At 38.9% G+C, this 27,900-nt stretch overlaps 1 protein-coding gene and 1 pseudogene across 1 annotated transcript in view; both read right to left on the minus strand.

The window, feature by feature from the left end:
* The window catches only part of LOC137596861 (protein diaphanous homolog 3-like), a 210,437-nt gene that overhangs the window by 94,447 nt on the left and 88,090 nt on the right, over nt 1-27,900 (minus strand). The window contains exons 20-23 of the mRNA XM_068317638.1: nt 24,678-24,779; nt 22,315-22,554; nt 11,113-11,242; nt 5,438-5,563 (exon numbers count right to left, since the gene is read on the minus strand). Of these exons, the coding sequence (XP_068173739.1) occupies nt 5,438-5,563; nt 11,113-11,242; nt 22,315-22,554; nt 24,678-24,779 (598 nt within the window). The remainder of the gene's footprint in view (nt 1-5,437; nt 5,564-11,112; nt 11,243-22,314; nt 22,555-24,677; nt 24,780-27,900) is intronic.
* Nucleotides 227-5,114, minus strand: LOC137595524 (piggyBac transposable element-derived protein 4-like; annotated as a pseudogene).

Below are 27,900 nucleotides of genomic sequence, written 5' to 3' on the forward strand. Positions count from 1 at the left end.
GTACTGTGGAAATCCACACAAAACAGTCAAAAAAACAGGTTACACCATTAACAACTTTATTTTTGATGATGTAAACATTCAGAAAAGAGACAGACAACATATTTTTAATCGCAACACTATATTTAAGAACTGTTTAGTTAAAGTTTGTAAGCTTCACGTTTTGTTTTTTGTTGTTTTTTTTCATTTAACTTGCCCCATTTTCTGAGATTTTCAGTGTTCAGCATCTTCAGTGGTCTCCACATGATGGACAGAATGTGACTGTGCTTTCTGCAAATATAAGTCACACAAGAGGTGCTTGTATTACTGTCTTCTCGGGAGGGACAGACCTGGCATCTTTTCTGTTTTTTTATACCTGTGTTCACTGGATCCATTGCAGATTGGTTGGATGATCTGTTCTTGACCTTTTCAATGACAGCTGCAGCTGCAAGGGATCGAGCTGGCCTGGCTCGCATCTGGATCTTGGGAATGACGAGTGCTATGTAGAGTTCTTCCAGGAAAAGCCGACATTGGTACAATTTGCCAGCATTCCATTGCTGGTTGATTTCAGCCCACAGGACATAGGCATTATAAGCAGATACATCCACAATGTTGTAGAAAATCATCAAGGACCAACGGGCAGTCTTGCGCTGGCAGCTGTATGTTGCTGTGACTTAGTCCAGATTGTCAACTCCTCCTTTGGTGGAGTTGTAGTCCAGGATCATTTGTGCTTTGTGTCTTCTCTTGTGCTCAGAGATGCATCTGTGTGCATTGTGCTCATTACAAGAACTTTTTTTTTTTCTTTGGGCAGTATGAAACAACTGTTGCTTTCTCAGTGAAAACAAATACTGAGGAATGCAGAGGTCTGCCCTGTATCTTCAGAATTTCACTGGGAAGTTCTGGCTTATTTCTTCTGACTGTTCTCAACATAGTCAGCTTTCTCTTCTGAAGTTCATCTCCAAGGTGGTAAGATGTAAAGAAGTTGTCACATGTGATGTTATGACCTTGCAGTCCTTCACTCATCTGCAGCACCACACACATCCCCTGATTCTTCTCAGATGCTCCTCCAGGTAGCTTTCCAGTATACACTTGCATATTTCATGCATAACTAGATTTTGCATCACAGGCTGCCCATATTTTGATGCCCCACTTACCAGGCTTGTTGGGCAAGAACTGTCTGAAAGAACAGCGGCCCGTGAATGGAACAAGGCGCTCATCTATAGTAACATGGGGACCAGGATTGTACAACAACGGTATAATTTCAACCCATTTATCCCATACATGTCTGATCGCAGCTAGTTTGTCTCTTTCACATCAACCAGCACTGGTGTCACGGTTGTCAAATCGGATCACACGAGATATCATGTGAAATTTCTCCAGAGACATTGTTGCTCGAAAGATTGGCCTTCGATACTCTTCATCCCACAGACCTGCAGTTGCTTCTCTCCGTGACCTTTACTCTCCAGCTAATAAATATGATATAAAAATGTAGCCACAAGAGGACACAAGCCAGTGTGTTATTGTGCCCGTCCCAAGCCCGGATAAATACAGAGGGTTTTGTCAGGAAGGGCATCCGCCGTAAAACTTTTGCCAAATCAAACATGCGAATCAAACCTATGACTTCAATAGCGGATCGGTCAAGGCCTGTAAGCATGCAGTTAGTACATACACGACAACACACAACATCAAGCTGTAAAATGGGAGGCAGAGTGACGGGCAGCAACTTCCTGGAGTGCGCCCCAATAGAGCAGCTCATAGAGGGGACGGCACCTTGCTCAAGGGCGCCTAGGCAGTGGCTGGTAGGTGAGCTGACACCTCCCACCATCAGCTCACACTCCGGAGATGTTCTGGCGGGAGCGGGAATCGATCAACCGATGGCTGGGCGAGGACAGACTGAGATGGTTTGGGTATGTCCAGTGGAGAGATAGTGAATATATTGGTAGAAGGATGCTGAGTTTTTAACTGCCAGGCAGGAGGAGTAGAGGAAGACCAAACAGGGTGTTTATGGATGTTGTGAAAAAGGACATGAATGTAGTTGGTGTGAGGGAAGAGGATGCAGAAGACGGGGTTAAATGGAGGCAAATGATTTGCTGTGGTGACCCCTGAAGGGAAAACCCGAAAGGAGAAGAAGATTAAATATGATGTATCAATGATGCCCTGCTGCCTACTTTTCGTGTGACTCATGTCTGGGTGCTGGCACTGTTATTTGGAAAGCATTGATACAACATCATACATTTTTGACAGATTTACGGAATGCTCTCTGACACAACCTTTTAAATAAAAATGTAAACATGGCAGATAACATCCTGTAAGAGTAATGTACTTGCTTTTGGCAAATATAGCACAAAACACTAAGTCCATTTGTCATTATTAGCCTGCCCGACTAAAAATAGATTTTTCCACGATCTAGAACAACAATATATCTTAGATGATGCAATTTAATTAATAATCTTTTTTTTAATCAATATCTGCTTTTCATTAACATGTTGTATACCATACATTATGTCATTACATTAAATACAGATTTACTGCATTTAGGACATCTTATATAGTTTTCTGTGCCCTAATTGAAGAGCATACAAGACTGAGTTTTTCAAGCAACTAAAACAAAGAACACCTGCTATGCTGATAGACTTGTATAGATACATTTAACAACAGTGTCAACATAAGGTGGCAGAATATGGTGAAGGAGAATAAAAGAGCACAAACAGACATACTGCATAATGCTGTAAGGTGTATCCAAACACTACATCTTTTGTGTTCCTGTATTTTTTTGAAAACACACTGTAAAGATTTCATTCTTTGGAAAAATTCTGGAAAATTTTATGTTCAAATAAATGTAGAGAGGAAATAATACGCACCTAACCTGCAGCTGTACGCATGACTCTCAAATTCTTATCTCATGGCAGATGAGAAGCAACAGTATCTGGTATCCATACTATGAGTGCAGCTTCTCTGGCTGCTATTATGCCCCTTCATTGCAGCTAAATTGATGGACTCATTTGATGTCTGGACTCTGTTGCATCCTGCTGGGGATGGGACTACCTATTCACAGCTCGGTAAGTGCTGTTCAATAGCCTCCACTCTGACATTGACTTGTCAGTAATATCTTTCAAAAGCAGGAGTCGGGGAAAAGAGACATGAGCAAAGCCTGAGCAGGTGATGGAAAGCAAACGAGAAAAGAAAAAATTGTTGAGCCATGGATGATAAGTATCATGGAGTGTAAGAAATATCCCCCTACTTCTTATCTATGCCAGAGAAACAGTTGTCCCCCCACACCCTTCACCACAGTGCTCATTCTCAAGAATGCTGTTTCACTGATCCTACTCTCTTCTTCATATTTCCATTTCCAGGTCTACATGTATTCTTCTCCTTCAGTTTTTCTTATGATCTGATCTGCCTTTTTCACAAGCTCACATTAACATACGTAATACTAGACCTATAGCACAGGAAGTCTATTATTCAATGCCATATGAAGTGATAATAGAATGTGAAATATGTTAAGATATTCAGCTTGTGACAATAGACTGCTAATTGACACATATATCAATTACTTCCTGTAAAGGAGTTCATTTGATGAAAGCCGGGTGTACAGAAATGAGCAAAACAAAAGGATGCAGGTGAAACTTTTCCTTTTATATCTATCTCACAAGTTTAACAAAAAGACCATGTATTGTTAGCAGCACAATATCCACCTTGAGCTAATTCATACAAAAAAATTCCCCAAAAATGCTTTAGGCCAGGACCTTTATACTATTGGTAATTACCAACTGCCCTATCAAAGGAACTTAACCTAAACTCGCCCATACTTTTGGTGACAAAGGTGAACAAAAAACATTTTAAAACCACATGACACGTAATTCTACCACTCAAAATAAGCAGTCTGCTTAAATTCAGCAACTTCACCATTTGTAACAAAAGTATATACTTTTTAACAAAAATCAACCACCCCTTTCACAGTGGTATGCTGCGGTCCATTTCACCTCTATATAAAATGATCATTGTAACCCGTTGTGAATCTTTTAGAAGATTTATGCCAGAATATGACGTATCACATGCATTTGTTTGACTTCAATTCAAATGATTAAATCAGGTACTTTGTGTGTCATTTGTAAACCAAATAAAATGCACATATAAGGTAATAAAAAGTGGTACAAACTGAAAACAATTGTGATGCATAGCTGGCCCAGCAATCTTGATGGGGAACAAACAAATGTTTGGGGAGGTGATGACTATGTGGAGCAAAATAAATTAGAATAAACTACACTAATAATAATTTACACATTATTGTGGTAAGGGCAGGCTAGCTTCACCACAGTTCCAAGTGAAACATACATACATTAAATATTAATTTGAGTGCATTCAAGAGAAGGTAAGGACCATTCCCCTTGCTTTTGTGTGGGTTTGGATACCCCGAGAGGGTTTACAGGAAATCTACACATATATGAATGTATTGTGTTCCTTTGTCAGTGATGGCTGATGTGTAATTTTTTTTAAATTCTAGCCAAGATTCACTTGAGTAACCATTATTATTATTGAAACGCGGATTACCAGAGTAGACGGTGCAGACATTAACAGAGAATAGGAATACAACTCCAAATCAGAAACAATATTTTCGGGGTAAATGTTACTGTTTCTTTGTTTTATTGGTTCATTTAATTTTGTAATTATAAGATTGACAACAGTTGCATTATTTCAGTAAGTCAAATATGTATTTAATTAATTCTGGATCATACAGTGCTCACAACCCAAACTTATGTCATATCAATTAAGTAACCATTAAAATAGCTGTATTTTATGACTGAAAGTTATTCTTTCAGTCATACAGTATTTAGTGGATTCTGAAAAAACGAGTGGATTGTTAGACTTGCATGTAGAGAGCAGCACTCTAAAATTAAATTTGTGAAATAATCATCAGTCTGTGTCTGGCTGATATTTGGTATAGAGTCTCAGTGAGTTCAGTTAGTATTTAAAGTGTTTTAAATAAATTAGTTTTTTATTTTCAAATAGTGATGAAAAAAGTAAGAAGTTTTGTGAAACGATCCTGGAATTGGAAGGGAAAGCAGCGGAAAACAGAGCAGTCACATCCATTCTCAGTGAACTTTTTTTGGCCTTGCCTCTGACCGTAGCAAAGCCATCAGTGGATCAGCCCCAAGGCTAGTGATCAAAACTACATGAAGGAGGATATGTAAGATGTCTATTATTCAACACAAACTTAGGCACCTGATTTTATACATGAAAGACAACTTACACTATTAGAGCTTTCTCAGGGAAAAGTGAATTTCAGGTATTTTATAGCATGTTTTAGCTCTGATAGTGAAAGTGAGCATATACATTCCTGTTCCAATTATATCCTTCTAGCTTTTGGTCTGTTATTTTTGGTTGGTTTTTTTTCTCATGCATTAAATGCATTGAGTAACTCCCCAGACTGGTGGGTGAATACTCACGTGCATAAAGGATATAACCATTTTAGTGAAGAACATGTCGTTGGGGTCATCAGGGGACGAGAAAGTCTCCAGATCTCTCTCCAGTTGCAGCATCTGCCTCTCCATCTGCTTGAGGCTCTTTTCCAAATTCTCCGCAGACACTGACATACACCCACACACACAAGCATGAAGAAGCACACCCATGTGCCAGTGAAAGATGTGGAAAGAAGGAAAAATTAGAAGTACAATTAAATGAGTCAATATTTGGAGAGAGAACCTAGCTAACTGTCAAAGCATATACTTGTGTCCGCACACTGTGTTAGAAACACCACGGGAACAAAGACTAAAACTAAACATGAAGTGAGGATATGTTGAAAACACTTTTAGGATCCTTAAATCTTTTTTTATTTACATTTACCTGTTGTGATCTATATAGGAATGAAATACCTTCTTCACAAACGCATTACTGTGAATGGACAAGGACTGCAGAACAAGAAATCTTTTTTTTAATTCCTTCACACTTTGTCTTTAATCCACACACCTGTTGGTGTGTGGATTATGCAAACACAAGACCTGAAAGAACACTGATCCTAACTTCCTGATAAGTCGACCGTGGCTGACACATTAAGCTAGACATTGAATATAAGCATGTGGCTTAAATTACCCTGACTAGACCCTGCTTGACAAAAAAGCATAAGCTGCTTATTTTTAAGTAGTTTCAAATGTCCCTTGATCCTAATATATGCCTCAAGAAAATGAAAAACAGAAAGATAGCTTTAATGTAGCTATGTTTCCAACTGAATTTCTAGCGTGAATCCGTATTTGCTGATGACAACATACCATCTTGAACACACACACAAACACACGTAAGTGATCATCACGTTACATACAGAATGTTTACTTAATTATACACTTTGTACTATTTTTACTCTATGTGCAACATACCTGGTTCTCTTCATTCTTTTTTTATTTTTTCAGTCGATCACTGTATTTTGTGCTCTGCCAAGCCACTGATAACTGACACTGAAAAATTTACAGTAAACCACACAGTAACACTAAGTCTTTTCATAAACTATATTGTCAATTCATGATGCCTGAATTGAAAGAACATTCACAGAGCAGCTATGTCATGATCACGTCAAATGTTTGGAAAGGCTAATGTTAAAGCTCATCTGAATATTCACCACTAAAGTAAATGTTTGCCCATAGTGAATGTTGTTCCAAAGTAAATGTTTGCATTTGCTAACATTAAAAATGACAATTTTGCCAGTTTTTTGTTGTTGTTTTTCAGCAAATTGTTAAGGAACCCAAGCATTATTTACATGATGAGTTTGTGATATTCTAGGAAGGTTACAAAAGGCTTTGAGTGGAAGGCCTTGACAAATAGGTAACTTTTTTTTTTTTTGTAATTGCACAGTTGTTGGTATGTTCTATAGTAGTGAGGCATGCAAAAGCTTTTGACTATACTTACTCACCAATCATATATTACCATCTGCAAGCAGTGACACATCAGCATGAACACATATATCCAAACAACATTGTCCTCATTGAAAGCAGAGGTAGCGGAATAAGGACAAAAACCTGTTGCCATCTATTTGTCATTTGTCTCTGGCTGCCTCCTCTTTCTTTGTGTTGAGCGTGGGGGATTTTTATGAGTGGTGGGACCCAAATGCCTCTGTGGTCCAGGGGATTGTAGACAGATATACAGTAGGTTGTTTTAAAGGAATAAGAATTGGACATTTGTAGAGGTCAAATCCCCAATTGACATCCTTTTATTACTCTGCCAACCTGCTGTGCTATAAATGAGAACGAGTGGAGCACACGACTGTGTATACTCACAAGCAGCCCTACTATCCACAGAGCTCCACTATAGATCATCCTTTGATGTATGGAAATTAAGAAACTGAAAAAACGCAGATGTGCCCTGAGAGGCCAAAGCCTGACAGACAACTATGAGCAGACAGATGGGGCGAGAGGCTGGGAGCTGGAGACTTGTAACGCAATAACTCCTGGTGCACAAAATCAACGTGCTGAGCACCTAATACATATAAAGAGAGAGTGAAGGTCAACGAATTGCAAGTTGCAAAATCAACTCTTCATTTGTCAGACTTAATGTGACAAATATGTAAAACAGAATCAGAGCTGCACATTACACAAGCATCTCAATATTCTCTCATTATACTCACATTATTGCTTAATGACTCACCATGGCTACAAAATCTTGAATGAAAACTGAATCTACATAGAGGTTCAATATCTGTTGCAAAGGCCATTTAGCAGACTTATCTAATGGGCTTTACACATACTAAGTAAATTATGTTTTTGCTACTGACAGGTGATATGTGTATTATTTTTTTCATCAAATTTGAGACAACCATGAATGCCTAAACCTCACTGTTGTGTACAGTGTGCTTTGTTGTTATGACAAACAAAATAAATTGGAATAGGGAAAAAAGGGAGAGAGCTAAAGTAATTCATCAAAAACTAGATGGGAAGATAGACAAGCAAGGTTGAGATAAATATTGACAGACAGATAAATAGATGTATTAACAGATACATAGACAATGCAGGGCATCTTATACATTAAGTTATTTATGGCAGCCTGTCAAAATATCAATATTTCCCAGGGTTTTCAATACATTAAATTATCTGTGGCAGCTTGCAACAATATCATTGTTCAACACATTAATCATAAGTTGCCATTGCAGTAGATGCGTGTTCCATTTAGTTTATCTTGTACAAAAATGCACACTTGTACAAGTATAAGCACACATTCTCACATGTGCACATGTGAGAATGTGCTCCAAAGGCCCAGGTATAAGGTCTTTGACGGCTGTCAAAATAGGTTTTGCAACCTATTTTTGAAGTTTTTATTAGCACTACCGATTCTCCAGAGGAACCCTAAACTAAGATGAACGCAGGGTTAAATGAGAGCACCATAAGCACAATTAATTTCTCCAACCGCCATCCCACCCTATTTTCATACTCAAGAAAGCCTGTTTGTAAGTGTCTATGAATATAATGCAGTATTTCAGTGTCTTCAGGCACCTGTAACTATTAGACCTAATGAAAAGAAAGCTACTCCAGAACAAAGCTTATTTACAAAGACAAAATGGGATTTGAAAATTTGAAAAGTGGATATGGTAAGATGAAACACATAATGCATGCATCTTATATTAATATAAATAAATGAGAAATACCATTATAAGGGGGGAAAAATATAATCCATATAAATGCAAATATATATTTCACTTGAGGACTGAAGTGCAGCTGTCTAAAACTCAAAGTGAGATCCCAATATTGAGCTTTCCCTTGATCTCACCCTTGTACTTATTAGTTTTGGCCGAGGTTTGTGGACACTGCATAGTTGTGAGGAGAAAAAAAAAAAAAAACACTCAAGGGAAGCCTCGTTCTTAAAGCGACAAAATAAACCTGGAGGGGTTCTAACACAAGAGTTTAAACACCGAAGACACATGTCATCCTCAATCACTGTTTTTCTTCTTTACTGATGGGAACACAATTGTGGGGAAAAGTCATCTCTGGAATAGCCAGAAACACACTGCAACAGTATGAACAGACATACTGTATACCTGCAAACCCATACATATTGAACAAAGATAACAGCTCACTACTTCCTCCCGAGTTGCCCAGATCAGTTCCTTCTAAACAATTTGTCCTGTTTGCCTTTGGACTTTGCCATATTACAGACATAAAACCCACATTCAAGAAAATACACCAAAACAACAGCTTAAAGAGCACCAATCCAATTATTATTTTTCTTTCTAAAAGCCCCAGACTTTCTTATTTTTCTTGACTCCTGTAATCTGAAACAGCAGAAGATTAATGTTCAATTCAAAAAGGAGTACAGCGGAGCAGCTTGTAGCATCGGTCGAATTGTAAATTCGCAAAAACCAAATAACGCATTTTCAGGATCAAAAACCCTCTAATTCTAAACCTAATAACAAAAATGGAAGGGCATGCAATTAATCTCAGTCAGAAGGTTGGGCGCCCCGTGTGCAAAGGTACGCAGCTTTGATTCAATATCTGAAACCTGTGACCTTGCTGCAAGTCTTCTGTATCCCACATTTCTGTGGATGTACTTCAATTAATGTTTATATGTTCAAAAACGTTTAAGAAAGACGGAACAGTAAAGCCCAATGCAAATCGAAAGAATAAAGAAGACAAGATGAGAAGTGTAAGATGCATAGCAGGCATGCTTAAGGAATAACTAATCCTTGGCCAAATCTGTCTGCAATTTCAAATACGTTATCACCGTCTTCAGGGCGACTTTAAAATCCTGATGAACAAGCAAAAACTATTCCTGTACATGACAAATAAGTAAAATAATATGCAACTATAACTCAAATGAGACAATCTAAATAAATACACTAAACCAAGGGCTGTTTAGGTGGGACTGCTTGAGAATAATTTAAGATTAATCATAGATTTCTTAAAACCAAACTGAATATCACAAATGCCAGAGCAGACGATGATGACTGTGTGCTCTAGAGCAGTGGTCCCCAACCCCAACCACTGCAGTTTTTATATAAAACCACTGCGGAAGATTTATTATTAGACTACAGCTGTCCTGGCATCATTAACAATTATCGAGTAAATGAAGACCAGTCCATGAAAATATTCTCATAGATGAAACCAGACCGTGGCGCAAAAAAGGTAGGGGACCACTGCTCTAGAGTAACAAATGGAAACAATACCTTCTGGAAAGGAGGGCAAAAACAATTTGAGAGCTCAGGAGGTACCCTGACTTTTATTTTGTCAGAGACCAAACCAAAGTGACCAATCAAAGGACATCAGGTGGCACTGTCACCTGACATATACAGTACCTCCAAAGACTGAAAAAGCTTCACTGTGAGAGTAGACTTACAAGACCACAGTGCAACTGAGAAGCACAAACTCTTTACAGCCAAGTGTTCACTGAGCAGAAATAAGCATCCATAATGGGTACATTCTTGCTCACTGTTACCGCTGGTGCTCTCCCAGAGCACAAAAGGTTCAACCATTATGGGGTTGGCAGAGGGTATTGTTCCATTCAGCCATAATATGAACACACGCTTGACTCAGTGAGGGTGGGTTATGACATTAATTGAAGGCCATGTTTTATCTTGGACAAAACTGAACAGCTTTTTCACTTTTTTTGATGGTTTAATTGAACAAACAAGTAGGAACACTTAGAAAAAGGCTCCTGATATTTTTATTTTAAACCAATGAGAAATCAAAATAACACTAATAATCTCATCTGTGATATTTTTTTAACTTTACTTTATATATTGGCTTGACCCCGAAGGGAAATTAAGAAAGCACACTCTAGTTAGTGGTTCAAAGGCATACATACATATATTAGTGAGTACAGGCCCCTGTAGCACACACACACACAAGAGGGCCTGTAGGCATGCAGGGGGAGGTAGAGTGGCGGGCAGCTCCTTCTTGGTGCGCCCCAAATGGGCAAATTTTTTTGCAAGGGGGGCGGCTCAAGAGCGCCTCGGCAGTGCTCCGTAGGTTAGCTGACACCTCCCACTGTCAGCTCACACACCGGGTGTTTTTGGGTGGGAGCGGGAATTGAACCGCCGACCTTGAATCATACGACGACCTGCTCTACCCCGCACTCTACCACTTAGCCATTGCCGCCCCAATGGCGGCATATGACCCCATTTGACATCAAAATAACAAATAAATGATTTTTGTACATTACCTCTGCTAGCTCTGTCCACGTGTTCCAGCTCATCCACAAACTTAACAACATTTGGAAATTCCTCCTCACACACTTGTGCCAGAAAGTGGAGTAACGTGGTCTTTTGGTCGAATGATTTGGTGTCTTTTAGCTGCAGTAAAAAACGTAAACAAACACACACAGTTCCATGAGAAGCATCAAGGGTTTTATTTTAGCTCCATTAAATTTAACAGACTAAATACAGTGTGCCCTTGCGCATTCGCGCATCAACGATTGCGACTCCATCTCATCGCAGATTTTTAGTAGGCAGTCATGTGATACCATAAACACATTCTATTGGCTGTCAGCATCCGGAACTGCGCTCTGTTCCGTCAGGCTTATACTTATGTGAGACACAAAAGTGCTTTAAACAGTCGATAAGAGTGTGGGAAAAGGTAATACAGATAGAAAGTGGGTTAATATCAGTATGGGGAGGGTTCATAAACATTTAAATTACCGTAAATAATAAGATAAATAGATTGTGATCTCGATCGCGGATTCCTCAATCACATGTGGTTCCTTGAACGCATTGACCGTAAAGGAGGGCACACAGTACATTAAAAATACCAAAAATATTCTATAGATTGGGCAATAAAATGCTCTGACTGAGGCAAAATATAATTTAATATCAGGTGCTAACCATAACTTCAGACAATATATTTTTTGTACAGGCAAAGTATGATTAGTAATTAGAGGTATAGAAAATAGTAACATGGATTTGCAGAGATCATTGTAATTTGTATTTTTGTCAGGGAAAAGATTAATTTTGTGTCATGAAAGTAAAAATAGCGATTGGAGGCATTGATGCAGTGATTGATGAGTATAGCAAATAATTTAATAGTTAGCTAACCCACACCAAGCACATGTTTGGTCACAGGTGTGTTCATGTTTGCTGGCTAGATGAAGAAGGAAACTTGTTTGTCTAGCTGCAGCATGTTGCTGTGTGGTGCTTTAATCTACTGCTGAAGGAAATGTTTGAGGAAGGCTTTGATTAAATGCATAAAAAATAAAGTGCTTTTTTACATGGATTGGTACAAAACAATATTTGACAGAATTAATGCAAAACTAGGGGGGTGCCATCATGAAATCACATGTTTTAGTGATATGACATTTCCAGTTACTCTGGTAAATGTCCATGATCAACCTCTTAAGAGTCTAATCCCAAAGTGTTTCACATAATTCCCAACAAACATCTTTCCTGTGGAGCATGTTACTAAGTATCTCTCTAGGTGATCTATTGGTAGAGAGTAGTGCATCCCGCTGGGTTTAATTATGTTTGTATTATCTACTCTAATCAAAAACTCTAATCTCTCTTTTCATATATTTTCCCATTAATTTCAAAAGCTTTAAGTGCTCTATCACAAAAGGCCCCTCTCTGAATTTAGATGGATGTAATCAAAGTTGACAATGTAAATATTTCGCTTTTTCTAGTTGGGTTGGGTACAATTTTCCTGTGCTGTGGAGTGTGCCATGAAATTAAGTTGTCAAACTCAAGACAGGCAAAAAGGTGATGTCTTCCTCTGTATATCCTGCCTTTGATATCTACTAAAACCTTGCTTCCACAACATACCAGTATGGCGATAAGCAAATAGACACACTTCAAGATCAGCTTTATAACTCAAAGAGTAATTCAACAAAATTGATTAATAAAGATTACATCATTGTCAAACTAATTAAAGTAATCCATCAAGTTTGAATGAATTAAAGTTTCTGTACACATAAGTGCTTGTGTTTGTCTGAACTCGGGTGTAATGGGGTGAAGAGGTGGCAGTGATGAATGGCTGAGCCAGTTGTTACTGTGGAAACTGCAGTGAGTGTGACAACGGCTATAATGTAAAAACTGGTGGAGTCTCTAGTGCAGGATTTCACTCAGTTCACACCACCGCTATTGTGGAAGAAACCTCCTGCCATATAAAATCCAAAGGAGCTGGCATTTGCTCTGCTCCACAAAGCATAGGAAGTCCTACAGGGTGTGTAAACCTTAAAATGGGATGGTGTCCACAATCTGTGTTATCCATTCATAGAATGAGGTTAAATACCACTGGATAAGTTGATACCAGCAGGCACAAAAAACAAATCTGTCTAATGGGACCAACAGTGATCAATTAAATGATATTCTCCCCAATATGTCATTAGACCTAATAGCAACAATTAATGACTCCTTGGCCATAAAACCCTACGGCTAGAATCTGAAGTCACATTGTCATCATTATTAGTTGGATAATTATTCTAATCTAGAAAATGTATGTAACTATCAACAGTTTTCAGAAGCATCAATGTAGCCGCAAGAGAGCACAAGCCAGTGTCTTATTGTGCCGATCCCACCCCGAATAAATACAGAGGGTTGTGTCAGGAAGGACATCCGACGTAAAACTTTTGCCAAATCAAACATGCAAATCACATCCATGACTTCCATACCGGATCGGTCGAGGCCCGGGTAAACAATGACAGCCATCGGTGTGGTTCACCTACAGGGTGCCAATGGAAATTGGACTACTGTTGGTCGAAGAAGGAGGGGACGGAAGTGTGTTCGTAGGAAGAGAGAGAAGAAGAACGCCAAGACTATAACACTGAAAGTAGGGACGTTGAAAGTTGGAACTATGACAGGTAAATGTAGAGAGTTGGTTGACATGATGCAGAGGAAGGTAGACATACTGTGTGTCCATGAGACCAGGTGGAAAGGTAGCAAGGCTAGAAGTTTAGGAGCAGGGTTCAAGTTGTTTTATCATGGTATAGATGGGAAGAGAAATGGAGTAGGAGTTCTCTTGAAGGAGGAGTCTGTTAGGAATGTCCTGGAGGTAAAAAGAGTGTCAGATAGTGTGATGAGTCTGAAGCTAGAAATAGAAGTTGTGATGTTTAATGTTGTTAGTGGGTATGCTCCACAGGTAGAATGTGAGCTGGAGGAGAAGGAGAAATTCTGGCTGGACTTTGATGAAGTGATGTAGAGCATACCTAGAAGTGAGAGAGTTGTCATTGGTGCAGACTTCAATGGACATGTTGGTGCAGGAAACAGAGATGATGATGAGGTGATGGGCAGGTTTGGTATCCAGGAGAGGAATGCAGAAGGACAGATGGTGGTTGACTTTGCAAAAAGGATGGAAATGGCTATAGTGAATACTTTCTTCCAGAAGAGGCAGGAACATAGGGTGACCTATAATAGTGGAGGTAGGAGCACACAGGTAGACTACATCTTTTGTAGAGAGTGTAATCTGAAGGAGATAAGTGACTGCAAAGTAGTGGTAGGCGAGAGTGTAGCCAAACAGTATAGGATGGTGGTGTGTAGAATGACTCTGTTGGTGAGGAAGATGGCAAATGCAGACCAGAAGACAAAATGGTGGAAGCTGAAAAAGGAAGAGTGTTGCATGACTTTTAGGAAGGACTTAAGACAGGCTCTGGGTGGTCAGGAGGTGCTTCCAGATGACTGGAGAACTACGGCTAATATGATCAGGGAGACAGGTACTTGGTGTGTCATCTGGAAGGAAAGTAGATAACAAGACATGGTGGTGTAATGACCAGGTACAGGATAGAATACAGAGAAAGAGGTTAGTTAAGAAGAAGTGGGACACTGAGAGGACTGAGGAGAGTAGACAGGATACAGGGAGATGCAGTGTAAGGTGAAAGTAGAGGTAGCAAAGGCCAAACAAGGGGCTTATGATGACTTGTATGCTAGGTTGGACAGTAAGGACAGGCAGACTGATCTATACAGGTTGGCAAGACAGAGACAGAGATGGGAAGGACGTGCAGCAGGTTAGGGTCATTAAGGATAGGGGATGGAAGTCTATTGACACGTGCCAGTAGTGTGATGGGAGGATGGAAAGAGTACTTTGAAGAGTTGATGAATGAGGAAAATAAAAGTGAACAAAGACTAGAAGAGGTGGCTGTTGTGTACCAGGAAGTAGCAAAGATTAGTCAGGATGAAGTGAGGGCACTGAAGAGGATGAAGAGTGGAAAGGCAGTCGGTCCTGATGATATACCTGCGGAGGTATGGAAGTGTCCAGGAGAGGTGGCAGTGTAGTTTCTGACTGGGTTGTTCAACGGGATCTTAGATATTGAGAAAATGCCTGAGGAATTGAGAAGAAGTGTGCCGGTGCCTATTTTTAAGAACAAGGGAGATGTGCAGAGTTGTGGCAACTACAGAGGAATAAAGCTGAAGAGCCACAATGAAGTTATGGGAAAGAGTAGTTGAAGTTACACTGAAAAAACGGGAGATGGCAGGTTGTTCATTTTACAGAAATGAATTTGGTATATATATCATGACTGAATTACATACTGCTTCAGAACATATATCAATCTTGTTGAATTTATTTAATTTGCAAAGAATGTAATATCTTTAAATCTGAATCATGTTCAGAGACATAAAAGTAACCATGTTTTGTCATGACAGGATGTGGGAAAAAGCGCCAGGAAGACTGAAAAGAAGCGGGAAGATCATCAGTCGTGTTTTCATCCACGGCCATTTTTTTGTGCCAAACGACTTTTGTGCTACTGGACTTTGGAAGCTCTCTGGAGAGACTAGCTACTTTGAGAAGGTAAAGAAAGAAAGGGGGCAGGGGGGGACCTTTTCAAACAAGAGTTGTACTTATTTAGCATTGTTTTCGCTTGGCTTTAGTTTTATAGACGTTAGTGAGCCATTTTGTGCTTTGACATTTGTAATATTAAGCAACTTGAACTTTAGTTAGCCAAGTAAACATTCACTGAGGTATGCTAATAGATATGATAGTTGTTGCCGTCATACAATAATACCGTGAAAACCTTCGTTAATAACGCTTGTAAGATTCACGAAATGCATGCGATTAGGGCATGAATCCATTTTGTTCTGTAATGAGCTCCATTGCTGACACATCTTATTAAAATGAACTTGAATCTAGTTAAATTTTGCTCTGAATTTAAATTTATTGTAATGTTAACTGTCTGTGTGCCGACGGGAGATGATTCAAACAGTGACACTAACGCCTGCAGATCGGCACGTAGCTTATAGACATATTTTGACTTTCAGTGTCAATTTAAGTCAGATAACGTCACGCTAAGCTACTGCAAGTTACTATCAGGCAAAACTTCCTGTTGACGATTTACATTAAAGGAAAGTATGGTTGTTTTGGCCCGAAGGCTTTTACTGTGAAATGCGAAAGGAAGCAGTAACAAGCTGGTAACAGCGTTCGCGTATTATCATGATGCTTTTGGTCTTAACTGCACTTTGTCGGACAAAAACAGGGCAGGGCACGGTGAGTTGACAACTTAAGTTATCATTTCATATGTATAAGATCGAGTTATGCATGAAATGGACGGACTTTCTTGTCATTATGACAATTCATTATATTTACATAACTTTGGGACTTACTGAATCTATATAAAGAAACAGTAATGCTCACAATCTGAATAGCTAACATTAGCTTCGTATATGAGCAGCAGCTAACTTGTTGAGGACATAGCACCTTATTCTTTTGGACCTGAGATACACCTTATGCTCTAAATCTACATAATATTTAACCAGGGTGTATAAGATGTAAACAAATAAGCCCAATTTCTCTAAAACTTCACCGCCCAGTTAAATAAAATTTATGTCAGAAATATTTATGTTTTCCATTTATTATGTATTTTTTCCATTTATGTATTTTTGAAAAACACTCAATGTCAAGTGTTGGTGTTTAATTTCATCTTTTGCATAGAAATGTTAATAATAACAATAGTACTAATGGTGCATTTTATTTGATAAGTGCCTTTCTGAACAGCCAGTGAAGACCATCAGTTGGATTTTGATGCTTCAAAGGCTCTATAGTAGTGGTGAGTATTGTGGATTTTGTAATTTAATTCCCTTTCTTTTGTTTAAATAAATAAATAAAATAAAACTTAGGTATTAAAGAGTGAACCTACAGCTCCTGGGTACAAGTGTGCTGTCAGTTTTGAAAATATTTGTCGCCTGCATTTTGTATACTGTACGCTAAAACTGCTTAGATATTTGCAGTTGAGTATTACTGTACACCGATATTAAATTGTTTAAAGAAAGCTTAGTTATGGATTAACTGACATGTTCTTTCTCTCTGATGTGTATGTGGAAGGGGTGTGCATTATTACAAGTGAAATGTATTTGATTACACTTGGTTTGATGTTTTACATTTAGTTATTAAGTGGATACAGATGTAAAACTTGTATTCTGATTGTTCTTATTATCAAAATAAACATGTTTTGGTTTAAAAAGATATATTCTTGTTTTGTTTTATGAATATAATCATTTCATTAGATAACAAAAAATCAGGTTATAGAAATGATAACAAATCAAGTAAAATGACTAGAATTAAATTATGTTGCAGTGATATAACTCAATGGTGTGCAATGTGATCGAATAGCTTACATTCATTTAACATTAACACATTGTATGTAATGTATATGAAAAAGTCATTTTGGTTTAACAAGTGATAATTATATATCCTGAACATGAATAACCCTTTTAGAGTAAACATAATTTTAATATGTGCAACCGATGTACATATTTTTTTTACGTTTATCCAACAGACTTTTTTTTTCCCAGTGTAGACCAAGGGCAGAAGTGATTATTTGTGAACAGTAGTATGGTTTCATGCCAACAAAGAATACTACCGATGCAGTATTTGGTTTGAGGATACTGATAGAGAAGTACAGAGAAGGCCAGAGGGAGCTGCATTGTGTTTTTGTAGATCGGGAGAAAGCTTATGACAGGGTGCCCAGAGAGGAATTGTTGTATTGTATGAGGAAGTCTGGAGTGGCAGAGAAGTATGTTAGACAGGTGCAGGACATGTATGAAGACTGTAAGACAGTGGTGAGGTGTGCTGTAGGTGTGAACGAGGACTTCAAGGTGGAGGTGGAACTTCAGAAGGATCAGCTCTGAGCCCCTTCTTGTTCGATGTGGTGATGGACAGGCTGACAGACGAGGTTAGATAGGAATCATCATGGACTATGATGTTTGCAGATGACATTGTGATCTGCAGTGAGAGCAGGGAACAGGTGGAGGAGAAGCTAGAGAGGTGGAGGTTTGTCATGGAAAGGAGAGGAATGAAGGTTAGCCGCAGTAAGACAGAGTACATGTGTGTGAATGAGAAGGACCCAAGTGGAAGAGTGAGGTTACAGGGAGAAGAGATCAAGAAAGTGGAGGATTTTAAGTACCTGGGGTCAACAATCGAGAGCAATTGAGTGTGGAAAAGAGGTGAAGAAGCATGTACAGGCAGGATGGAATGGGTGGAGAAAAGTGTCAGGTGTGATGTGTGACAGAGAAGTTTCAACCAAAATGAAAGGAAAGGTGTACAAAACTGGTGAGAGCAGTGATGTTGTTTGGTCTAGAGAAAGTGTCACTGAGGAAAAGACAGGAGACAGAGCTGGAGGTAACAATGAAGATGCTGAGGTTCTCTTTGGGAGTGACCAGGATGGATAGGATCAGGAATGAGTATATCAGAGGGACAGCACATGTTAGAGGTTTTGGAGATAAAGTCAGAGAGGCCAGACTGTGATGGTTTGGACATGTCCAGAGGAGAGATAGTGAATATATTGGTAGAAGTATGCTGAATTTTGAACTGCCAGACAGGAGGCCTAGAGGAAGACCAAAGAGGAGGTTTATGGATGTAGTAAGAGAGGACATGAAGGTAGTTGGTGTGAGAGAAGAGGATGCAGAAGACAGGGTTAGATGGAGGCAACTGATTCACTGTGGCGACCCCTGAAGGGAAAAGCCGAAAGTAAGAGTTTTCACAAACATCCTCTTCTGTAACTTTTGACGACGGGTAAAATTTGACATCATTGTAAATCATCACAGTTTCAGTTAAAAATTGAGAAAGAAGCAAAAGCAAAAAAGTATAAGCACTCAAAATATCAGATCCAGACTTTTGCCTGGTTGCAAATCTTATGGGTGTGATGCTTTATATTGATTTATTGTTTTAAACATTCTGAATCCAGAAAATGATCTTGATCACCATCACGTCACATTCTGCAGATTTTTTTCTGGACCATGTTTTACGCCTTTAAAAACAAAAACAAAAGAGAAAAAGAATTAAAAAAACACATTTTGCATAATCACTTCTTATAAATAAACAGCTGCAAAAATGCAAAAACATAGGTAACCATAAAAAAAAATCATGTACTGTAGATGTTTATGGGCTGACACTCCTTGACACAAAAAGTATTTAAAGATATATTCAGAAATCAACAAAAAAAGACTGATGATTGCTTTGGTTCAGGGCATATGGATGGATATAAACTGATAATCCAATCCTGACCGTATATTCATACAGGTAGTCGCCGACTTACGACCTATGCAACTTACGACCGACCGACTTTACGACCACAATGTCTGGGTAACGCGGGCATTCCCTCCAGCCACAGTACTCACGCTCTGAGGCTCCCGCGCTCTCTTCAGTCCCCACGGCGCACACACGCTGTTCAGTCACACTGAGATCAATAGCCCAGCCCACTGCTGATGGGCTGGGCTGCTTAGGAGGCTGTGACGGAGAAATGTATGAATGGCGTATGGAAAAACTGTCAAGCGTTACGTGAACTCTTCTGCTGGATTTGAAAGTGACGAAGAACTTGATCAGATTCGAGAGAAAATAGTGAAACTGGCAAAAAACCTCTCCTTGGAGAACTCACGAATGATCGCGCTGTATGAAGAACTGATCGCGCTGGAAGAAGAAAGAGTGGAAGAAGAAGAGAGAAGAGAAGCAGAGAAAGAAGAGGAGGAAACAGAAAAAATGTTCACCACCAAAGGCTTGTCAGAAGGCTTTTCCCTGTTAAATAAACTCCGTGCACACTTTGAAGAAATGGACATAGAACATAGAAACATTTGCAAGGATTGAACGGATGGCAAACGACGCTTTCCGTCCATATCGTGAAATTTATGAGGAGAAAAAGAAACGAACAATTCAGACAAAGCTCACAATGATTATGAAAAGATTGTCTCCCGCTCCCACCAACCCACACGCTGCCCCAGCTGATGATCCGGACGACCCACAGCCAAGAACCAGCGCTGCTGGATTTAATTTTTACTTAAGAGTCGATTTACGACCAAGTCGAGTTACGACCGATTTGTCGGTCCCAATCGCGGTCGTAAGTCGGCGACTACCTGTATTGCAAATGCCCATGTGGTCTTTATTAGGCTAATGGCAACAGCTCTAAGCTCTGGCAGCATATTAACCGTGTAGCCGACTCAAATAAGCATAAACACGTTAAAATAAAAGGTCTGAAAGTACACAATAGCCTTCTTGATAATAATGTGGCTATGGCTGATGCTTTCAACAATTTCTTTATTAATTCAGTAGAGGAACTGTCCACTAACTTTAGAACCATTGAGTCACCACGTGAGGAAAATGACAATGTCCATCCAGATAATTTTCAAATCAAAGTGGTATCCAGTGATGCAGTAAAAAAATGCATCGTAGCTCAATGTCAAAGGATATCCAGAGTTTATATGCTGAACTAATAAAAAAAAAATTAGACCTGCTTACTAGAGCCTACCACTTACTTAGTTAATTTATCTATAAAAACAAATAGATTCCCAGAGAGCCGGGAAACGGCAATAATTGCCCCGCTCCACAAATCAGGGGACAAGGACTTAGCTAGTAATTACAGACCTGTTGCCATTCTTCCTGTTGTTTCTAAAGTATTAGAAAAGATTGTTGCTACACAACTCACTGAACATCTTGAGTCTAGACAACTACTGCACCCACAGCAGTTTGGATTCAGACCTAAGCACTCTACAGAAACAGCTACTAAGGACTACTGGTGAGGGGACATGTTGTGGGGACGGTGTTCTTGGACCTCAAAAAGGCCTTAGACAATAAGACTCCATGATGGACAGTATCAAAGTTAAAACACTTTAAAATGTCAGCAGAAGCTCTACAGTGGTTTAAGTCACATCTGTGAGGGAGACAGCAATGTGCCAGGGTCAATGGGGAGAAATCAACGCTGCTCCCTAACAACATGGGAGTGCCCCAAGGGTCGGTACTTGGACCGCTGCTGTTTACTATGTACATAAACGATCTTACAAATACCTGTCTAGGCGTTAGCTGCCAGATGTATGCTGATGACACTGTCATCTACTATGCATCTGCTAAAACAGCCAGCATGGCAACTGCGCAGCTGACACAAGAATTAGAGAACATCTCAAACTGGCTAGAGTCACCACAACTCACTTTAAATGTACAAAAAACAGTTTCAATGTGCATCTCCATCCGCAGCAGGCCTGCTGCTGATACCTTTGAGGTTAGTATCAAAAATGAAACTCTTGCTAAAATGAGTGAAGTAAAATATTTAGGTATAATCTTGGATAAAAACCTAGAATTTTAAAAACTGGTAAAGCATAGATGCAAGAAGGTTAAACCAAATCTAAATTGTTTCCGTCATATTAGAAGAGACCTATCAGCCAAAACTGCACTACTGTACATGCATGCCATGATTTTCTCACACCTATCATACAGTATTACAACATGGTCACAATCCTCTCAAACTGTCTTAAAACCAATAACATCATTATACAAACAGGCTATAAAAATTATGGATCAAAAACCAATAAGATGGCACCGTTGTGGTATCCTAAAAAAACACAACCTTCTTATGTTTGAAAATGTTGTATTCTTTTCTACTATCAAATTGGTTTTTAAGTGTTTGCATGATCATGTTTCACCTCTGTTCTCTGGACTGATTAACAGACTCCCGAACTCTGGTAGAACAACCACACGAGCCTCAGCAAGTGGCAACTGTATTGTTCCCAGGTGTAACAACTCATTCGGACAGTCTGCCTTCTCAGTAAAGGGAGCAAACCTATGGAACACTTTGCCCACGGTTCTAAAACTAGAGACAGATGGTAATGTGTTCTACAGAGGGCTCAAACTATGGTCGTGCTAACACACTGTAATTGACGCATTTACGAGTTGTGCAACTGTGCAATGAGCCATGTGATTGTTATGTCCATGTCAAGTAAATAAACATATTTGCATGTACAGTATATATATACTGCAGCAAAAAGAGTGAGAATGATCTGTCAGATCTCTTCAATGAATGATCTTGAAAATGTCTTTGGTTTAGATTCATATGAATAGTCAAGGTGGATGTCAAGGTTTTTCCTTGAGCATACATCCCTTATGTTTGTTAAACAACTGCCACTGGAGGGATAAAGGACTTTATACTACATGAACAGTGGATGTTTAAGGTCAGAATGTCAAGGCTCACCTTGCAGAGAGAACTGAGGTCAAAGCCATATGACTGGGCATTTCGAGAGCCTGCATTCATGTAATTCCCAAGCAGCAGCACCAACTCCAACAAGTGACCAAAGGCTCGGCTCTTCCTGACTTCATCGCAGGCAGCGGTTACAGCCAGTATATCTGGACGCAGGTTGTTTACCTGCTCCTCAAACTGCAGGCGGAAGAGGATGTGGCTGAGGCGAGGACGCAGCCGCTTCACGCTGCTCATCTGAAACAGAAATTAACAGGATTGGAGAAAACAAGGAAACATTTGATGGGAGGAAATATGGAAAAGGAGAATTAGGGAGAAGAGAAGGAAGACAAGGGAGAAAATGAAAGGAAAAACACTGTCAGAGAAGATAGTTAAAGGTAAAATAACTACAGCGGCACTTTTACTTTTGCACTCACATTCAGTGAACCTAATTTAAAAAATATGTATGCAGCCAGCATTCTGGAAAGTGTTGCTAGTCAGTGGTAATAGATGCTGTCAGTGATTTGATTTGGGACCCAGGTCTGGTAAGTTAATTGTGGAGTTAGTGTCCATACAGGGCAGTCAGTGGAGGGGGAGGAATATACAATAGGCTGCCTTGGATTACCACTCTCATACAATTAGAGAAAATTGGAAAATATTGCATTGGGCCCAAGGCTTGATCACAACAGTGATTGTGTATGTGTATGGGACTGGTGGGAGGGGTACAGGTTACAATTGTCTGTTTCACACAACAGCTGGCTATGCAGTTTGATGTCTTCCATCAAGGGTTTAATTACAGCTACTGTAATGTTATCAAATAATTTTCAGTTGCCATTATGTGTCTGTGTGCTTGTTTGTATGAACAAAAGAAAAGATAGAACAGCAAATAGAGGAAAAGAAAGAAATCAAACACAAAAGTGGGTATTTAGTGTGAATGTACGGAACCTTTTCCATACAGGCTGTGCAGGGATTGGAAAACATTGAAAAGCATTAGAGCATTAGATTGTCATATACAGTATAAGAGAAATATTTATAATATCACACACCAAAAATTCTAAAGAGTGGTATCTCTACTTCCGAATGTCTCTACATACGAAATGTTCTACTTACAAAACACCTCGACAGGAAAATATTGCCTCTAGTCACGAAATAAATTTTGAGTTACGAAAGTTAAAAATACAGTATGGGCTGCTACTCGCAGCTCCCGAAGGTTCCTTAACGCAACATTCTTATAAAGTACCTTGTGAAAGTATTGGCCCCCCACAAGAGCTTTTTGACATTTTGCCACATTTCAGGCTTCAAACTTAAAGATAACAAACTGAAAATATTTTTTCAAGAATCAACAACATGTGAGACATAATCATAAAGTGGAACCAATTTATTCAATATTTTATATTGTGTTTACAAATAAAAATGGCAAAATATCGACGAGGTTTTTGGGGGGCAATACTTTTGCAAGGCACCGTAGCTGCTCTGCCATTGGCTATTACCTAGCATCTTCCTGGCATCCCACTGGCTAAGAGGGACCTCTGTGTGTAGCAAGATAGGTGTCTATGCAGCGTCCTCGTCATTCGGCTCTCCAACCTTGAGGTGTTGTGATAGTTTTACGCAAATATATTAACTTTTTTAGTATTTGCTATGGACCCCAAGAAAGTGACAGAGAAAAGAGGAAAAGACAGAAACAAGTTTTTTTTGTCCATACAAACAAAGCAAGAGATAATAGAAAAGCATGACAAAGGGATGTGTTTGGTTGATCTTGTCAAAGAATGTGGTCGTAATGCATCTACAATCGCCATGTTATTAAAACAAAAGGAAGTTTAAGGAGTTTAACGCATCGCGTGGGTGGTTGGAGAAGTTCAAAAGGAGGGTTGGAATTCACTCTGTTGTTTCGGCATGGTGAGGCAAGAACGCATGAATAAACATTTTTGAACAGTCTTTAAGAAAGCAGTACACAGGTAATTAGGCAGCAGTGTTGTCCTTTGTGTGAAAAGATAAGTGTGGCAGTCAATGGGTCTTTCTTCATTCTTCTTTAGCCTTACAAAGGCTGAGTTTTTAAAACCCTGTGATAAGGATGACAGTCATATGAAAGTGTTCCTTGTGTATCAAGTTGACAATAAGAACTATGATGCAAATACAAGATACATTTGTATTTACAAATAAGATTCATCATTTTACATATACTTTCCTGATCCCAAACTGGGTAATTTACAAGTGGCATAAAAATATAAATGTAAGGGTTTTTTAAGGATGTAAGGACCTACAACCAGTTAGTGGGGATTGGAAAGGTTTCTTTCTTTCTGTCTGTCTGTCTGTGTGTCCGTCCGTCCATCTTTCCGTCTTTCCGTCCGTCCATCCATGCATGCGTGCGTGTGTGTACTCACTACAACCCCAAACTGCTCAGGCTCTGACAAATTTGCATATTCTTCTTTATACTTGGCCAAGGCGTTCAGCTGCTCTTGCTCGGGTAGATGCTTCACAAGGTTCTTTAAATAGAAGAAAAAAAGGGTTGAGAACAATTATGGAGAAAAAAGCAATCGATGGAACTTCTGTTAAAACAGGCCTTTTGACACCGTGATGCCTTGCACATTATTTTATTGAATGTACCTAGCGGGAACCTGTGGAAATTCCACGATAAAAGAATAATATTAGACTTCATACCAAACATTTGAAAACAAATGTATTGGTATTATACCCCAAGAGCACCCAACGTAGTCAAAATTGATGTGGTGACGTAACGACTTTGTGTTGGCAAATTATGGATTGCACTGGGTGGGCATTGCAAAGCCGTAGATGAATGTTAGCAGGCTAACTGGAGAAAGAAAGCTAACTAATCGCGAGATTGGGAAAGGAGCTAACGTTAAAGGAAAAACCACCTTTCAAAAGACCAAGTGGAAAAGAAATTTTAGAGAACTTAAAGTTCTGTTAGCTGACTACATGAACAGAACTGTATGTAGTTACTGAAAGAGTGTTTTTGTCAGATGCCCGAGGAGCATTTTGGATTCTACATCAATTACAGTATCCCATTCCAAATGAAAACCATAGCTGGACTGTTTGTGCTAGCTAGTTGCACTCAGAATTTGTTGCCGTTTTCTGTGTCGTTCCTGCTGTTTGGACTTTCTGCTCAAAAACATGAAAATTGTTGGAACATATATGACACTATGACACTAAAATTATGTTAACTGGAAAGTCCATGTATAGTCAGTTCTTCTCCTAACACAGCAGATGCCTTACAACATATTGTTCACGTGATTCCTTTTGGCAAATGTGCAGTGATTGGTTGGGCGCCGTGATTGGTTGGGCGCTTGATTGACAGGTAGTGGGTGGAGTTGGTGACAGTGTGACAGCATGAGACTTTTCAAGTGAGCTTATTCAAATATGTAGGTGGGGATTAGTTGTAAATCACATCCTCCTGTATTAAATTTCCTAATCTTTTACAGAATATCATGTGTGTCAAGTTGTCCATTGGGCAACTGGATCTAGCCTTGACCGCCATTTGTTGAGTTTGAGCTCTGATGGTGAGATTCAGTTCGAGTAATGTGTTTATTTTGTCAAATTAGTAAAAATAAACCTTGTTTGCTAAAAAGAGGCAAAACTGAGGGATTCACAAGTGATCATCAAAGCAGTTGACTTCTGATACTAACCATCGTTTGATAATCACATTACTACTGTCATTAGAGCATCAATTTATAACTTGAAAATCATAGCATTGCGTAAAACATTTATACCAGGTAAGACAAAGTTTACCACTATGTATTCAGGACTACCAAGAGTCAGAACTATGGCTCCTGCTCACTGATGATGCAACAGCCAGACTCCTTACACATTGCTAAAAAATTTCATTATATTACTCAAGCATCAAAATTGCTTCACTGGCTCCCAGTACAATACAGGCTCACTTCAAACTACTGTTAATGGTCTACAAAGGACGTAATGGCTAGACTCCACAGTGCTACTCTGACCAGCTCACTGATTACAAACCGATCGGCCCCCTCAGGTCATCAGGTAGAAATGTTCAGGATGTAGGTATAATTAAATATAAGGCTAGTGAGGGTGCCATTTACCATGGTCCTGCATTGAGAGACAAATTGTCCACTGACATTCACAAGGGTGTCCAAAAAAACCCTCAAAACTATTTTTCTAAGGCCAAGATTTAATAATTTGATAATTATGTATATATAAAACATAGGTGTTATTCTTTGTTGACATTTCCTTTTAGGTATGTTCAAAATTTGTCATTCACTCATGTCCGAAAGATGTAATTACTGTCATTTAATGGAAAATATTGTGTTCAAAAGAAGTAAAATGAGCCAAATGAATAAAAACATGATGGTCCAAAGGTAATAAATTCTTCTGAAAAATTGAAAATTATATTGTGATTTTTTTAAAGACAATAAACAGGACTAAATGGTGAATAATAATAGCCACGCTGATTGCATTGCTTTTTCAAATGAGTTCAAGAGCAATCTCAACAAATACTGTTATATTGTGTTAAAATATGTATGTTGGTCTTATACATTTAAATAGGGTTGGAAAATATGTCCTTGATGCTTGGAGTCAGGACAAATATTACTTCTTCCATTACTTTAGTATTTATTGATGTAGCCTAATGGAATTTGCCTTAATGACCATTCATTACCTGTTTTGTAATTAACAAGTATCGATTAAATGAATAATTTAAATTGCACATTGGTAGCTCAGATTTGTATTTGCTTTTTTTTTTCCCATTCAGCTGAGCCACATTGATACTGACCATTTACAGATGAATAGTCTATCTCTATATTCTGCTCACGTTTGGTTTTCCTTTTTTTTTTTCTTCTTTTTTTTTTTACAATTTTTGCTGCCATCTATGGCATAAATGCACTCTGCATGCTTATGAGGACACTTATGCAAGCCATTGATTCTGGTCCTTTTCATTACCGTGATACATTTTTTCCCTGGTGTGTCCTTCAGAGCGGGATAAAAGTTTAGTTTTTGCGTGCTTCTACACTGTTGACCTTTTTCATCCTTCCATTTCTCTAACTAGCCTGCAGAGGAGTTGATACAGTTTGGCAAAATAGAGACAGAGTACAGTAGGGGTTTTTTGTAGTTAGGACTGTAACCTCGGTTACAGTCTTCCATACTATATCAGAGGAGCAGAGTTCTTTTAAAACCTTCCTTAATGAAAAATTGCTGCTTGCCTCAAACCGGCTGATCATGAGATTTACATTCATGGTTTGCTTAATTCTTTAGAATTATTTTCATCAATTACATTTTCCTCTCGAAAAGTTAATATTTTGCAGGTACTCTTGTGAGTAGGTACCACGTACTAGAATCTGACAAACAGATAAATTAACCTTGCATAACTATGACTCTGCAGAGTTTAACCTAAGGTAACACTTTGTGAAATGTAAAATATATCTTAAAGCTGAAAACATTACCGTGTTGATAAGTTGTAAGCAGTCATCTGCAGCAACCGTAGCTAACATAACACATCCGCAAATAGCCTCGAGCAGGTTAAAAATCCCATGGAAGACCATCTTTCAGAGATACTGAAAAACTAGAAATGACTAAGTTGTTGGTGAAAATCAATTGTTTTTTACCCTCCTTGATGTTGTCAACAGTATG

This window comes from Antennarius striatus, chromosome 1 (assembly GCF_040054535.1).
Source record: "Antennarius striatus isolate MH-2024 chromosome 1, ASM4005453v1, whole genome shotgun sequence".
NCBI classification, from domain to species: domain Eukaryota; kingdom Metazoa; phylum Chordata; class Actinopteri; order Lophiiformes; family Antennariidae; genus Antennarius; species Antennarius striatus.